This window comes from Enhydra lutris, unplaced genomic scaffold, assembly GCF_002288905.1.
Source record: "Enhydra lutris kenyoni isolate GAN:26980312 unplaced genomic scaffold, ASM228890v2 scaffoldscaffold20, whole genome shotgun sequence".
Classification (NCBI taxonomy): Eukaryota; Metazoa; Chordata; class Mammalia; order Carnivora; family Mustelidae; genus Enhydra; species Enhydra lutris.
This window is the reverse complement of record NW_019154104.1, coordinates 17,026,652-17,039,763: the sequence shown is the minus strand read 5'-3', so window position 1 is coordinate 17,039,763 and position 13,112 is coordinate 17,026,652. Positions and strand designations below refer to the sequence as shown.

At 47.9% G+C, this 13,112-nt stretch overlaps 1 protein-coding gene across 1 annotated transcript in view; it reads right to left on the bottom strand.

Annotated features, from left to right (window-relative positions):
• Positions 1-13,112, bottom strand: part of LOC111148473 (protein O-mannosyltransferase 2) — a 41,899-nt gene that overhangs the window by 1,530 nt on the left and 27,257 nt on the right. The window contains exons 11-20 of the mRNA XM_022505038.1: positions 10,799-10,868; positions 8,422-8,500; positions 7,137-7,288; positions 6,596-6,687; positions 5,472-5,548; positions 2,519-2,590; positions 2,157-2,216; positions 1,956-2,061; positions 919-1,059; positions 644-758 (exon numbers count right to left, since the gene is read on the bottom strand). Coding sequence (XP_022360746.1) covers positions 644-758; positions 919-1,059; positions 1,956-2,061; positions 2,157-2,216; positions 2,519-2,590; positions 5,472-5,548; positions 6,596-6,687; positions 7,137-7,288; positions 8,422-8,500; positions 10,799-10,868 — 964 coding nt within the window. The remainder of the gene's footprint in view (positions 1-643; positions 759-918; positions 1,060-1,955; positions 2,062-2,156; positions 2,217-2,518; positions 2,591-5,471; positions 5,549-6,595; positions 6,688-7,136; positions 7,289-8,421; positions 8,501-10,798; positions 10,869-13,112) is intronic.

Below are 13,112 nucleotides of genomic sequence, written 5' to 3'. Positions count from 1 at the left end.
GTCCGAGGGCTTAGCAGATGCTGGCTTAATGACAAAGAAGGAAAGGCTCCTCCCAGGAGGCCCAGGGGAGAGACCAGTCCCAGGGTCTGGTCGGGTCTGGCCATGGCTGTTTGGCTCAGAGTACTTGTTAAAATGTGCATGTGCCCTCAGATCACAGGCCCACCATTTCCTGTTCACACTTTAACGCTGCCTCCCAGGCCCCTTAAGGCCAGTGACTCTCACAGGGGATCTGAGCCTGGCCCAGAGCTGGGGCAGTGGGGCCAAGCAACACCCTCCTGGCAGTTATTCTGAGCTACGCCCCACATCCTTCCCTCACCCTCTGCCTCACCCACCCCCGCCAGGGCTGTCGGGTGGGAAGCCGAGGCGACTGAAGAAAGGCAGCTGGGATGGTACAAAATCTGGGGCCCACTGGCAAAAAGAAAGAACACACAGCCCCAACTTTCTCCTATCTGGCTCCACACTGGGGTCACCTGGGGAGCCCTGAAAACTGGCTCAATTGAATCAGAGTCTCCAGAGATGGGGCCCTGGCACCACCCTACTTTAAGAGCACCCCAGAGGACTCTAAAATGCACCAAAGGCAGAGGCATCAGAGTTGTAGGCAGGGAACAGGGGGGCAGCAATACGAGGGGTAGGGGCTACTCACCTGTAGGCAGTTCCCAGAAGCAGGCTCAGGAGTCCTGCCGCATACATGCCCCTGGCCAGGAAAGGGGAGGCCAGACTCCAGGCACAGAGCTGCAGGACAGTATCCCACAGAATACCTGGGAGAAAGAAGAGAGCCAGGCCTAGCCCCAGGCTGTCAGAGGATGGCTTCCCGGGAAGCAGCACAGAGCAGCCATCTAGGTCAGGAAGCAGGGAGACTCCCCCTCGGTGCTGCTCCCCCGCCCTCCCCCACCCCAAGGCCAGGTAGGCGGTGCTGACCTGTCAACATGCTGGAGAAGAGCATGGCTGGGAAGTAGTGGTGGAAGTAGAGGATCCGGCCCATCAGGAAGAATGGGAAGTAATGGAGCATCCAGCCGAGCAGGAGCTGACCGCCTCCTTGCAGCAGGACCTGGGACAGCCCTGGACCCCCAAGCAGCACAGCGTGGTCAGCAGCCAGGGAGGAGGCAGAGACCCCTGCTCTCGTCCAGCTCTGCCCCTTCCTTGCAGGGGGACTGGACTAGGCCACGTGCCCTTACTGGGCCTGCCTCCCTCATCTGGAGCACCAAGCAAGCTGCTAAGCGAGCCCACAGCAGCTGGACGAGAGGAGCAGCTGGCCCTCGAGAGCCTTGCTCACCGCCTGCTTGGAGAGGCCTCAGCACCCACGCAGATGCACTGAACGGCAGCGGGAGACAGCCCAGCCTCCAAAGCAGCCAAGATGCCGCACGGCCCACAGACAGCTGCCCCCACCCCACTGCCGCCTCCCACATCTCCGCGGCTGCACGGGCCTTTGCAGTGGCAGACAGGGCGGCGGAGAGGTCAGAGATGAGGATGCATGGGACAGAGGGGGTCTAGGGCCATGGCTGTTCACACGGGAGCTGCATAGGGTAAAAAGAGCCTGTGGGAAAGTCTCAGGGGCTGTGGTCCCTACCCCGCTAGATGACGCGGCCACGGAACAGAGAGCAACAGAGAAGAAAAGGTGGGCAGCTCTATACAGAGCATAGAGGTTCGAAGTGAGGGCTCTAAAGTCAGACCACTTGGGCCTGAACCTTAGCTCTACACTTACTAGTATATGTCCTGGGATAAGTCCCTTCTCTTCGTGCCTTCGCATTCTAAGCCATAAAATGGCATTAAGAATGTTCTATTCTACAGGGCTGCTGAGAGGATGGAGTGTTTAACACAGTACTGGGTATTTGGTGACTGAGCTCTAAAAAGCAAAGAACAAGGGAAGCAGTGGGGTAGTGAAGGTAGAATGGCCTGTCGGCAGAGCAGGCTCCAGCCAGGTGCTAGGTCAGGGGAGGAAGACCCCAGGGACCGACCTTCCACCTCCGCAGGCAGGTGTGCCCCTCTCTGCACAGCTACAGCAATGATGCTCCCCAAGAGGACGTAGAGGGCAATGCTCAATAGATTCAGCCACCAAACCACCTGCATGGGAAGGAGAATGGGCGGGTGAGAGGAGAGCCGCAGCCCCCCGCGGACCCAGGCTGAGGGCCCACGCAGGGAGCGTGCAGGGCACTCACCGGGTTGCCGAGGAGATACACGCGGAAGTCTGTGTCGTTGATCCCTGAGAAGCGCAGGCCCTGCGGAGCAGAAGACACCCTGCTGATCCTGGACCCGGTGCACCCTGCCACACGTGCTCCGGTGGGAAGGAAGACCAGCTACCTTCCAGAGAAAGGGAGCCTGGGCAGGAGGCTCAGGGAGTGCTGATTCTATGTGAGCTCTTTGGGAAGGCCAGCTCAGAATCAGGACAGAAAACAGAGCCCTGTCTTCGGCCACCTCATGCCAGGTAAGGCCTTGCCCAGTCGTCACCCCACCCTCACCAAGTCTCAAGGTCTCTTTTTTGGCTCCATTTCCTGGGAGCAGCTCTAGCCTTGAGCCCTACCTGATAGTTGATAGGCCAGTGCCAGGGTTTGGATGTGAACTCATTGTCCTTGGGTTTGAGGCCACTGTTCCCCTGCAGGAAAATGGCAGAAAAGAATTTAGTCAAGGCAGAGAGATCTAGAGAGCTGACAGAAATGTGGGGAATGGGCATCTCTGACAGATAGCCAGATGTCAAGGGAAACCTCCCCTGTCTCCCTCCCTTGCAGGGGAAGAATCTGGTGCTTTCTCAGTCACTCTTCACCTGCTTACGACTGCCTTACTTCAGCCAACACACAAGCTTCCACTGCCACCAAGCACAGTCCATTCAGACCCACTATACTTGAGAGAAAAAAGGACTTGTTTCCTGTGAGCACAAAACATATATCCATCTTCCGGACCAAGCAGAAGGTGTCTAGAGGGCTAGTGTGAGATACAAAATCAGGCTGGCTTACTTGTTCCCTCTGGAGGCCAATTTCAAACACAAAACCAGACAGTCCGATGAGTTCCTGAACTTGGAAAAAGTTACTTTAGTCTAGTGTTTGTCAACTTTTTTTTTTTTTTTTCATTCTTGCCCCTCCTGGGGCTTTTTAGACATTGTTTTCCTAAATGCGTCCCATGACACTTTAATACCACAGCTATACTGTAAGTGTGTTTACATACTGGATGACTACCTACGCTTCATACATTAGAAAGTTAAGGGTTTTTTTGCCCTCCGAGAATACATTTTACTCTGGGAGTGATACTACCCCTGTTCAGAGTGAACACTTTAGCCTGAAGGACCCAGATCCGGCACCTTTAATCCAGCACCAAGACTGTCCAACAGCCTGTCTCTACATGCCACAATCAGGGTTTTTCCAAAACAAGAAGGAAAAGATCAGGACCCTGGATACTAAGCACCAGGCCCGGTGCCAGCCTCATTATCAGAACAAACTGAGAAGCCACTTCCTGAGAGCAGGAGTGAGGTGTTATGAGTTAGGTCAGGGTTTCTCCACGGAAGGACCTCAGAATGAAGAATGAATCATCCCGGGCCCCAGAGGAGCTGCTAAGGGAAATCTGTTCCTTCAAACCATTGCAGTTCGGCCCCAGACTCAAGGACTCCAGCCAGAGCTATAACCAGCCACGGAAAATCTATTCACTGTGTTAGCCTCGGAAATCCAGTTCCTTTACTAATCCAAGAAAGGGAGGGAAGGAAAAGTCTGCAACCATTACAGGCCTGTGCATTTATACATCCTTCTCTATGCTTAAAATCTAGAGTGGGCTCATCCCAGCTGACCTCAGCAGGCAAGGCAGCCTTCTCTGCACGGAACTCAGACCCTCCACTTAGCAGGCAGAAAAGCCCTTTCCTGTGTGGTTTCTCTCACCTGGACAATTTTGATCACCCTCCCCACCCTGACTCTATATTGGTTGAATAAGAAAGTTCCCTGGTGCCCCTTTATTCTTTGGCTCTACCTCTTAGATAATGAGAGAAGAAACGAGACTATTTAGACTTCGTCTTAAAATTCTACCCAGACACAGGATGATATTTTGGCTGACAGGCACGTATGCGAAAGAGCCACGTCATCCAGCCACAGTGACAGCTACAAGCAGGGAGTCAGAGAAGAAGTGACCCAGAAACCACTTAATGTTAAGTCTTCACCTCCCAATGTGTAGAAATGACAAAATTTGAATTCTTTGATCGAATCTGGTGAAGTAAGTCAACTGTATTTACTGAGGACTGCTTACATAATCACTTCCAGGAAAGTCCACTTGACAGCGGCTCAGCAGGGGACAAACAACGAGCACTACACCTCTCTGTGCCCCCGTGGGTGCAGCGATCATCACGTACCTGGCTTAAGATACAGCGATTCCTACACACCATTGCTGCAGGACGCTGGCTTTCCATAAACCAGAGCAAAGGCGTCCCCCACACATCAGCACTGCAGCAGGCTTTCTCTGCTGCCCAGGGGTAAAGTGAGCTACTGCGTAGAACTTTCTCAACTTAAGCATCTCCTCTCTCAATTGTTCTTACACCTTTCAGGCTAGGACTGCTGTCACACACTCATGATGGGGAGTACCAACAATGAGCCTTACGAAACCTGCGATAGACTGAACCATGCCCCCTAACAGTTCCCCGTGTCTGGGAACGTCAGTGGGCTCGTGGTGGGCATTTTATTTTGTTTTTTTTTTTAAAGATTTATTTATTTATTTATTTGACCGAGAGAGATCACAAGTAGACAGAGAGGCAGGCAGAGAGAGAGAGAGAGAGAGAGAGGGAAGCAGGCTCCCTGCTGAGCAGAGAGCCCGATGCGGGACTCAGTCCCAGGACCCTGAGATCATGACCTGAGCCCAAGGCAGCGGCTTAACCCACTGAGCCACCCAGGTGCCCCATGTGGTGGGCACTTTATACTGCAGATCAACAACATGCTCAGATCAGTATTCATGCTAATTCATTCTAATTTCCTATGCTGGAAGGAGCTATCAATGTCTCAAGATCTTCAACCAAGAGCACTCTGGTTTTCGGGGCTCTGCCGTTTGAACAGATTGGAGGATCACTTAGAAGCAGCAGGGTGGCGGTAACCAGCGCGGACTCTGAAAGCTGCCGGCCTGGCTCTGAAACCTGGATCCACCTCTTCCGTTTAGTTCTGTGACCCTGGACAAGTTCTTTAACCAATCTGTGTCTCGATTCCCTCATCTGTAAAGTGGGGACAATCAGCCCATACGACTGTGGTAACTGCTGAATAAGTTGGTATGGCACTGTGCTTAAAGCTACGTAAGTGTGCACTGGAGTCTGTCGCCGTCACCGTCATCATCATCACTGTCCTCATTCTGCAATAAGGGAAATGCCTTCAAAGACCGAGTAAAGCAGAAGCGAAGACCCTTTCAAAGTCCCCCACCAGGGGACAGTGGATCTACACCATGGCTCCTGATCTGTGATGCAAATTTGTGGATGGTCGGAGCTCACAGAGAAGCCTTCAAATGAGAGGGGCCCACAGTACCCGGATCATCACCATGTGGGACTCCAGCAAGATCTCAGGAAAAGTGGGCTGCAGCACGTCCAGGCTGATGTTTGGCACTAGACAAAGAAAGGACAGAGAAGAAAACCTCGGTTACAAGCACGTTCTCACAGCTGTCTGTGTTCCAATGCCACACCTGGAGTCCGAGTATAGCTTTCCTGACGCGCTGGCTAATGAGTATGTTAGAGTGTTGAGGAGATAGAAGAAAGCTTGGCCCAATTCCTGATCATCCCTTCAGCTTATGCGAAGCCCTCATGAGGCACTTGGAGAAACACAAATGCGACAAGGCCCGTCCCCAGTGCTGCCATTGCTCTCGGCACTATCACCCTTCATTATGGTACAGGCTCGAATGCTGGGCCAGTCTGTGAGGACAGGGACCAAGTCCACCTCATTCACCAGTGTATCCCAGGGGCCCCCAGGCTTCCCACTATACTCACTAAAGAGTTCATTAGTAAACTAGCTGGTTGGCTAAGTTAGGTACTAAGGAGAATGAAATAGGAAGCACCGAGAGGGGAAATCAAGCAGAAGTTTAAGAGGGGTGGTTGAGGAGGACAAACGATGGATCCAAAGACTATTGAGTTGAAGATTACATTACTGTAGAAACATCACATTGGAGCTGGGAGTGCAGATATGGGGGCTCAGATCAAGGGCTGTGGCCACTGCTTTCTGTGAAAGTGTTGGCTGGCTGTGGCTCTCCACAGGGGCATCACCGGAAAGCACCAGCCTGCTCTAAGCCTTGAGGGTGGGAGGAACCCAGGTGCAGGGAACTGAAAAGCCCAGAAGGAGACAAGATAAGTAGACCCGCATTGCAGGGAGCAAGGAAAAGCATCAGATCCAACAAGAAGCAGGGAAAATGGAACAAGGAAACTAGCTCTGGCCCACGGTGAGGTCACTGGTCAATTTAGGGGGAGTTTAAAGAGGATGGGAAGTTGACATGGATGGGAAGAAAAAGGAGCTACCTGTCAAGACACCTCATATGAAAAGATTAGGTTCAAAAAAGATAGGAAATGACAACAATGTGATATAGTGGCAGCAGAATCTATGAACATTGATTTTTCTAAGATAAGAGTTACTTATAAATGTTTCCAAGAAGTAATCTCACTCACATTTGGGATTGATATGGTCCTCCACATTCCAGATAGAGTTGAGGGTTTCCTTTAGGTATGGGGTGCAGGTAACCTCCAACTGTTCCCAGCCCCTGTGAAAAGCAGTCACAGAGGTCTCTCAGAAGACGTGACACTCACCAGAGAGTCGCACTGTCAAATCTCTTACATTTATAGAACCTGCTCTTTTCAACCCAATGGCCATACTTTTTTCAACCTCACTCTTTTATATTCCATGACAGTCCTAGGAGGAGTCCAGCACAGAGTATTCCCACTTTAGAAAGGCCCAGAGCACTTAGAACGTCCCAGACAGATGAACAACTATTCTGTTCAACTCTCAGAACACATAAAACACCAAAGGAACTCTGGAGTTCTGTGCTCTGTAACACACGTGATGCCTTTTCTCCCTCCATCTACCACTAAAATACAAGAAAACGTGAGGTGAACATTGACAACTGGGAAATAGAAGTTTCTGGTATACTCCTTGTAGTGTGAAAGAGGAAGTATGAGCCTCAGTTGGGACATCAAAACCCCAGAGACTCACCACTTGGGCAAGACCTTTCCCGAGGAGCCCAGGACACAACCTGTGACCAGATGGATGAGGCGAATGCGACTTCTAAGCACTTTGATCCGGTTTCCAAATTTTCTGTTTACAACCTCAATCCGCCAGAAATCATTTGAGTCACCTGTCCCATTCTGCCATGTCAATCAAGGAAAAAATACAAAGAAAGTTAAGATGACTTTAGAGAAGACATGTCAGGAAAGGGAGATGGCCCCCCTTCCGATGCCACCATGTTACAACGGTCAAAGACAAAATAGGCCTCAGTGGATGAGGCAGGAAGGGGAATGAGAGGGCCAGAGAAACACCCTAAGTGATGGACATTCCCCCAGTGCTCACCACCACAACTAAGAAAAGTAGTGTGACTCCTGCAGCCCACACTCCAATGCTTCACAGGACTACATTTAAATTCTAAACATATGTCTTTGCTCTTAAACCAAACTCATGACAGCACCTTGAGCCAACAGAAATAGATTTGGGCCATTTGTACCCATTACTTGGCCATCTGGACACTCACTCATCTAAGCCAGAAAGGTTTGGCCTGGAGATGATATTCTGGAAATTAAGACATTTGTGTCTAATTCTCCTCAGGAGATGCCCACAAGAAAATGATAATTAGTGGCCCAAGTAGCACGGGGTGAGCAAGCAGGAGGGGGGTTGGGAAGGCCACCTTAAGGAACCCAGAATCTTTACTGATACACTAAAGCCCCTGCAAGGGAATGTAAGATAGTCCTAAGTCTAGCTGCCCTCTCCAGTGGTTTTGTTTCCAAATCACTCTCCAAGTACTCATTGAGCTTCTTTTTCTATTAACTGCATCACCCCACGCTAGTAAAAAATCCAAAAGCACTGTGGTTAACATCTCCTGCAGAACAGGGAAGTAATCCTTAAAAGTAAAGTCAATGAGGATCTGGGATCTGCAAAGAATAAACTTACATATTTACCTAGGATCATATTGTGGGTCCATGGCTTCTATGTCCACTGTGATTTAAAAAGGGACCCAAACAGTATTCATATGTGACATTTATTAAGTGTCAGAACAGAAAAATGGCATGGTTATTATGGGAGGGATGAGATGGAAACAAACAGACTCACAGGCTGCTTTTCCCACAGCAAGCCTTGCCAAAAAGTTCCGAACGTTAATAGAGTCCCTGTGTAGCCCGTCATCCTTAGGAACATTCCAGAATTCCAGGGAGGATGTGTTCTGTCTCACGGCCGTGAACCAGGCCCCACAATTTTTTACAGCCTGATCACACTCCAGTTGCTCACTTACTATGCCATAGCCAGTGACCTGATAGTGCTTCCGGGTCAGGGGGGCCTCATGATAGTGACTGTGCAGGTTCCGAGAAGTCCTAGAAGTTAAGAGAGGGAAACGCCATTATCTTGGGGAAAAAAGACATGCAATGTCTCCTCTTTTACTAGGGATATTCAGAGTCATCTGTTAGTGCAAGAAAAATTAGAAACTGAGCTATGAAATCCAACAAATCAGGAATGTCTTGCCTATTTACTCACAAGAAACATCCAAAGAATCAGAGAATTGCCCAAACCATGAGGGACAGACGGTAGGAGCCCTGGACCCCATGCCAAGAAAGGGGTTAACTTCTGTAGTAGGGGGATGACTTACCACATTTGGTGGCTCTGAAGCACTTAGCTTGCCTGACTCATGAGGCAGCTTTGGGGAGAAGAAATTAAGATTTGTAATCTATGCATGCCTGAGCCGGGTAAGCCTCCTCCCTCCCATTTATTCTTTCTGCCCTCATCACCAATTTTACAAAGTGGGGGTCAGAAGGGGAAGGGAGGAATTAATTTGGCTTTATTTACTTTGTTTGTTTTATAATACTTTTTACTTTTATCCACAATAAGAAATAAGTGTTCAATATAAAAATTCTGGAAATTTCCAAATTTCCAAAAATAAAACTCAACAATAAATGATAAATAAATTTCTATTAATAAAACAAAATGAAACTAAGTAAGTAATAAATAATAAAAACTAAAAAGTAAAGGGCTGGGGCACCTGGGTGGCTCAGTGGGTTAAAGCCTCTGCCTGCGGCTCAGGTCGTGATCCCAGGGTCCTGGGATCGAGCCCCGCATCGGGCTTTCTGCTCAGCAGGGAGCCTGCTTCCCCCTCTCTCTCTGCCTGCCTCTCTGCCTACTTGTGATCTCTCTCTGTCAAATAAATAAAATCTTTAAAAAAAAAAAAAAGTAAAGTAAAGATTTAAAGTAAATCTTTAAAAAAAAAAAAAAGTAAAAGTAAAGGGCACCTGGGAGGCTCAGTGGATTAAAGCCTCTGCCTTCAGCTCAGGTCATGATCCCAGAGTCCTGGGATTGAGCCCCGCATCAGGCTCTCTGCTCAGTGGGGAGCCTGCTTCCTCCTCTCTCTCTGCCTGCCTCTCTGCCTACTTGTGATCTCTGTCAAATAAAAAAACAAAAACAAAACAAACAAACAAAAAAACTAAAAAGTATTCACAATCATAGTAGGAAAAAGGTTTTCTCTCTCTATATATACAGTGTGTATATCAATATGTGTATACACACACACACACACACACACACACACACACACACACAGCATAGCTTTTCTCTATATATAATTCCTGATTTTTAAAATACTCCATACTGGATGATCTTAGTATACAATATTTTGCAGAGCTGCTTCTGCTATCTATCATTCGTATTCGCTCTTGCACATGGTGCCCTATTTCCTTGTGTGCTTAGTTATTTTTTACTATGTACTATTCATCATCACTGAAAAACTATTTATGGGAATGGAAGGCAATCTCTTTCCCAAAAGAGGATTTACATCTGCTTTTAGCCAGGCACCTAGGAAATATTACCAGTCTAGGATTATATTCACTGCAATTCATGGCCTAAAGATTTTCAGACCATCCAGATGAAATTAATTTGGGCCACAAATCCATGTGAGGATCAACTGGTAGAAACAACTTTTCAGGAACCAGAAATAGCCCCTCCTCAACCCCTGCTCCCCCAGCTCTAGCCCTTTGTGGTTTCAAGTTTGGGGGAAGGATCACTTAATACATTTACCACTTTGGGTGAGCCTACAGCTTTGAATTTACAACTCTTTCTCTCAAGGCGCAGTCAAAGCCAAAGATCGAAGCTCAAGATTGCAGGATCAAGGCAGAGGTGGCTGCAGCATCCCACTCATTTCTCTGGAATCCCCATACCCCACTTCCACTTAGATTTTGGCCTGGTAACTCCCTATTGCCTTGTCAGCTCTTTGATGCTCTAGGATGTTTTCATGTTATTCCAGCATTTTTAGTCATTTTCAGTGAGAACGTTGCTTAAACAAACCAGCTTGCCATATTCTCAGAAGCAGACTTCTACATCTTCCTAAAGGTAGCCACTTGAGAAGAAGCATTGGGTAACTCAGATACTTTTTTCCCTCCCCTGGAAAAAGGGAAACTGAACGTTATCTTCAAAGTTCAAAGCTCCCAAAGGCAAAACAGGCGGACAAAATTGGCCTGCTTACTTCACCAGACTTCATAAAATGGCTTTCCCATTCTAGCACAGCAGCTTTGTTCCATTTACTAGAGTATCATCCAAATCTGACTTCCGTTTCCTTCCAGCTTAGAAGAACTCCTTACCTTCGGTGCCCATACCACTCACTCATCCCAGACAGCCAATTTACTTACTCTTTGTGTTCTAGCCGAATGATGTCTCCATGTCTTACAAATTCCACTGGGAATGAAGGGTCCAGGGGATCTGCCAAGAAGAAACAAGCATTGATATCTGAAGTCATTCACTCATTAGGCTAGTATGAATTGAGGGCCTACAAGTAAAGAGTTTCAGTATAATATCATAGATCCTAGAGGTGCAGAGTGCTGGAGGGATAAAGAGAAAGGGCCACTCACTGTCTCAAGGAAGGGTGTCTCAGAGATATGCTTGAAAAGGCTCTTTAAGGAGGGGAGAATTTTGTCAGGTCAACAAGTAGGGCCAGATGTATGAAAGAACAAAACACATTTGACCAACAGCAAACGGTTTCATATGAGTGGGTAGGGTGTGTGGGGGGAGAGGAATGGGAAAGACTGTGGGAATAGATGAGGATGTGAACAAGTAAGGCCACACGGTACAAGCCAGGCTAGGAAATGTGGACTTTATCTGACAGGCCCCAAAGCCTCCATAGGAGGGTTTTTAAGCTGGGAAGTCAAATAATAAGATTTTCCTTTTAGTAGTAAAAACATAGTCTTCCAAAAATTAATTCCATGTAAATGACCATATGCCTCGCTCTCCTCAAAGTCCAATGTTAAGCCCTGAAAATTTTGTCTGTTATTATCTTGTCTCTGACAACAAACTTGCTAAGTGTGAGGTAAAGAAAATGATGAGGTGACAAAAGAAAGGGACCACATCATCTAGAAACCAAGTCAGATCAGGTCTAGCAAGGCAATGACAATGGAAAAGGAGCTAGCAGTAACCAGCAATACAAAAAAGATCCTTGCAAACTTCTTCCCAAACAGCGAGTGAGACACTAATGCTCAAGGTCAGGAAAGAGAAATGTGCCAGAACAAATCACTAGTTTTTAAGAGAATTAGAAAACTCAAGTGTAGGGATGCCCATTCCTACATGGACCCTAAGGTCTCCAAAAAAGTTTAATCAGCAAAGGCGACAAATCAAATAAGTCAATGGGAGGGAAGTTTCATTTTACAAGGATGTGGCGGGAGGGGCATTTTTAGCCATCAAGAACACAAAGACCTAAATAAATAAAGTCAAATGAGAAAGGAGAAGGAACAACCAACACTACAGAAATACAATCAATCATAAGACAATATTATGAAAAGCTATATGCCAACAAATTGGACAACCTAGAAGAAATGGATAAATTCCTAGAAATACATAAAAAAAAAGACCTTAATCTGTATGGCTCCCACTTCCCTAAGTGCTTGCAGCTCTCTGCCTTCACACAGCCTTAGTTCCCTGGCGGAAATGCAACCACCTTAAGCTAGAAGCCACATCGAATAACAGATCAGAGATGTTCCAAAATTTGGTCAACGCCCACATAACTTTAGAAGTAAAGCAGTCTTGCCTCATAACCCCTCCTTGTGATAGGCCACTTACGTTTGTCCTTCTGGATGAAAACAATCAATATTGTCACAAGACTGCAGCAATATGAGGTGGGGAAAGGAACAAAAAGGTTGAATTTAGGTGAACAGCCACCTATTGCCACACCAAAGCTCAGGAGCCGCTAACTCCAGAAAGGCGGAGAGCCAGGCGGGGTTTTCTGAGGAGTCACAGAGAAAGCCTGTGACACAGGACAATCAGCAGGGGCTCAGAGATGAGCAGAAGATGCCCTCTGTTTTCTTCTCAGCTATAGATACAGAAAGCACAGCTGGCAGGTAGCTAGCTCCCTGACCAAAGAAAGATCTGGATAGAGCCCACGTCATAAAGCCCCAAGAGCCCATTAAATGTGCTTTAGAGCAGCTTTGCCCCGGCCACCCAGGGGGCAGGCCAGCAGGTATGGAGTGAGGACCCAAGCACCAAGCTAGACAAGCCCAGCCACAGGCTCTGAGATCTACAACTGACCAGTCCAGTCCAGGGATGACCAGAGGGCAGCAGTACTCTATCCAATCAAGACAACTTGAGCTGCACCGTATGCTGGGGTCTGCAAGGCTTAGTGCGCTCTCATTAGAAACAAGAGTGGCCGCCATGTGCCCTCAGCTGGGTCTACTCAACTAGCCCCCAGCAGCATGTCTAGGTAACCAGTCTAAACTAAGTTTGAGCCTTGGCCGGGCTCTCTGGCTTCAGCATAACAGCTATTAAGAGTGAGATCTTATCTGTCTTGCTCACTTCTTACCTCCTATGTTGACAACAGTGCTTAGAAGATAGTAGATGCTCAATAAGTAGCTGTTGAAAGGATAACTGAGATCAGTAAAGGTACTGCCAAGGAAAGCTCAGGAATGCCCATCTCCGTACCATTTGAAGGCATGAGAAATGTTAAAAATGGCTCAGAGT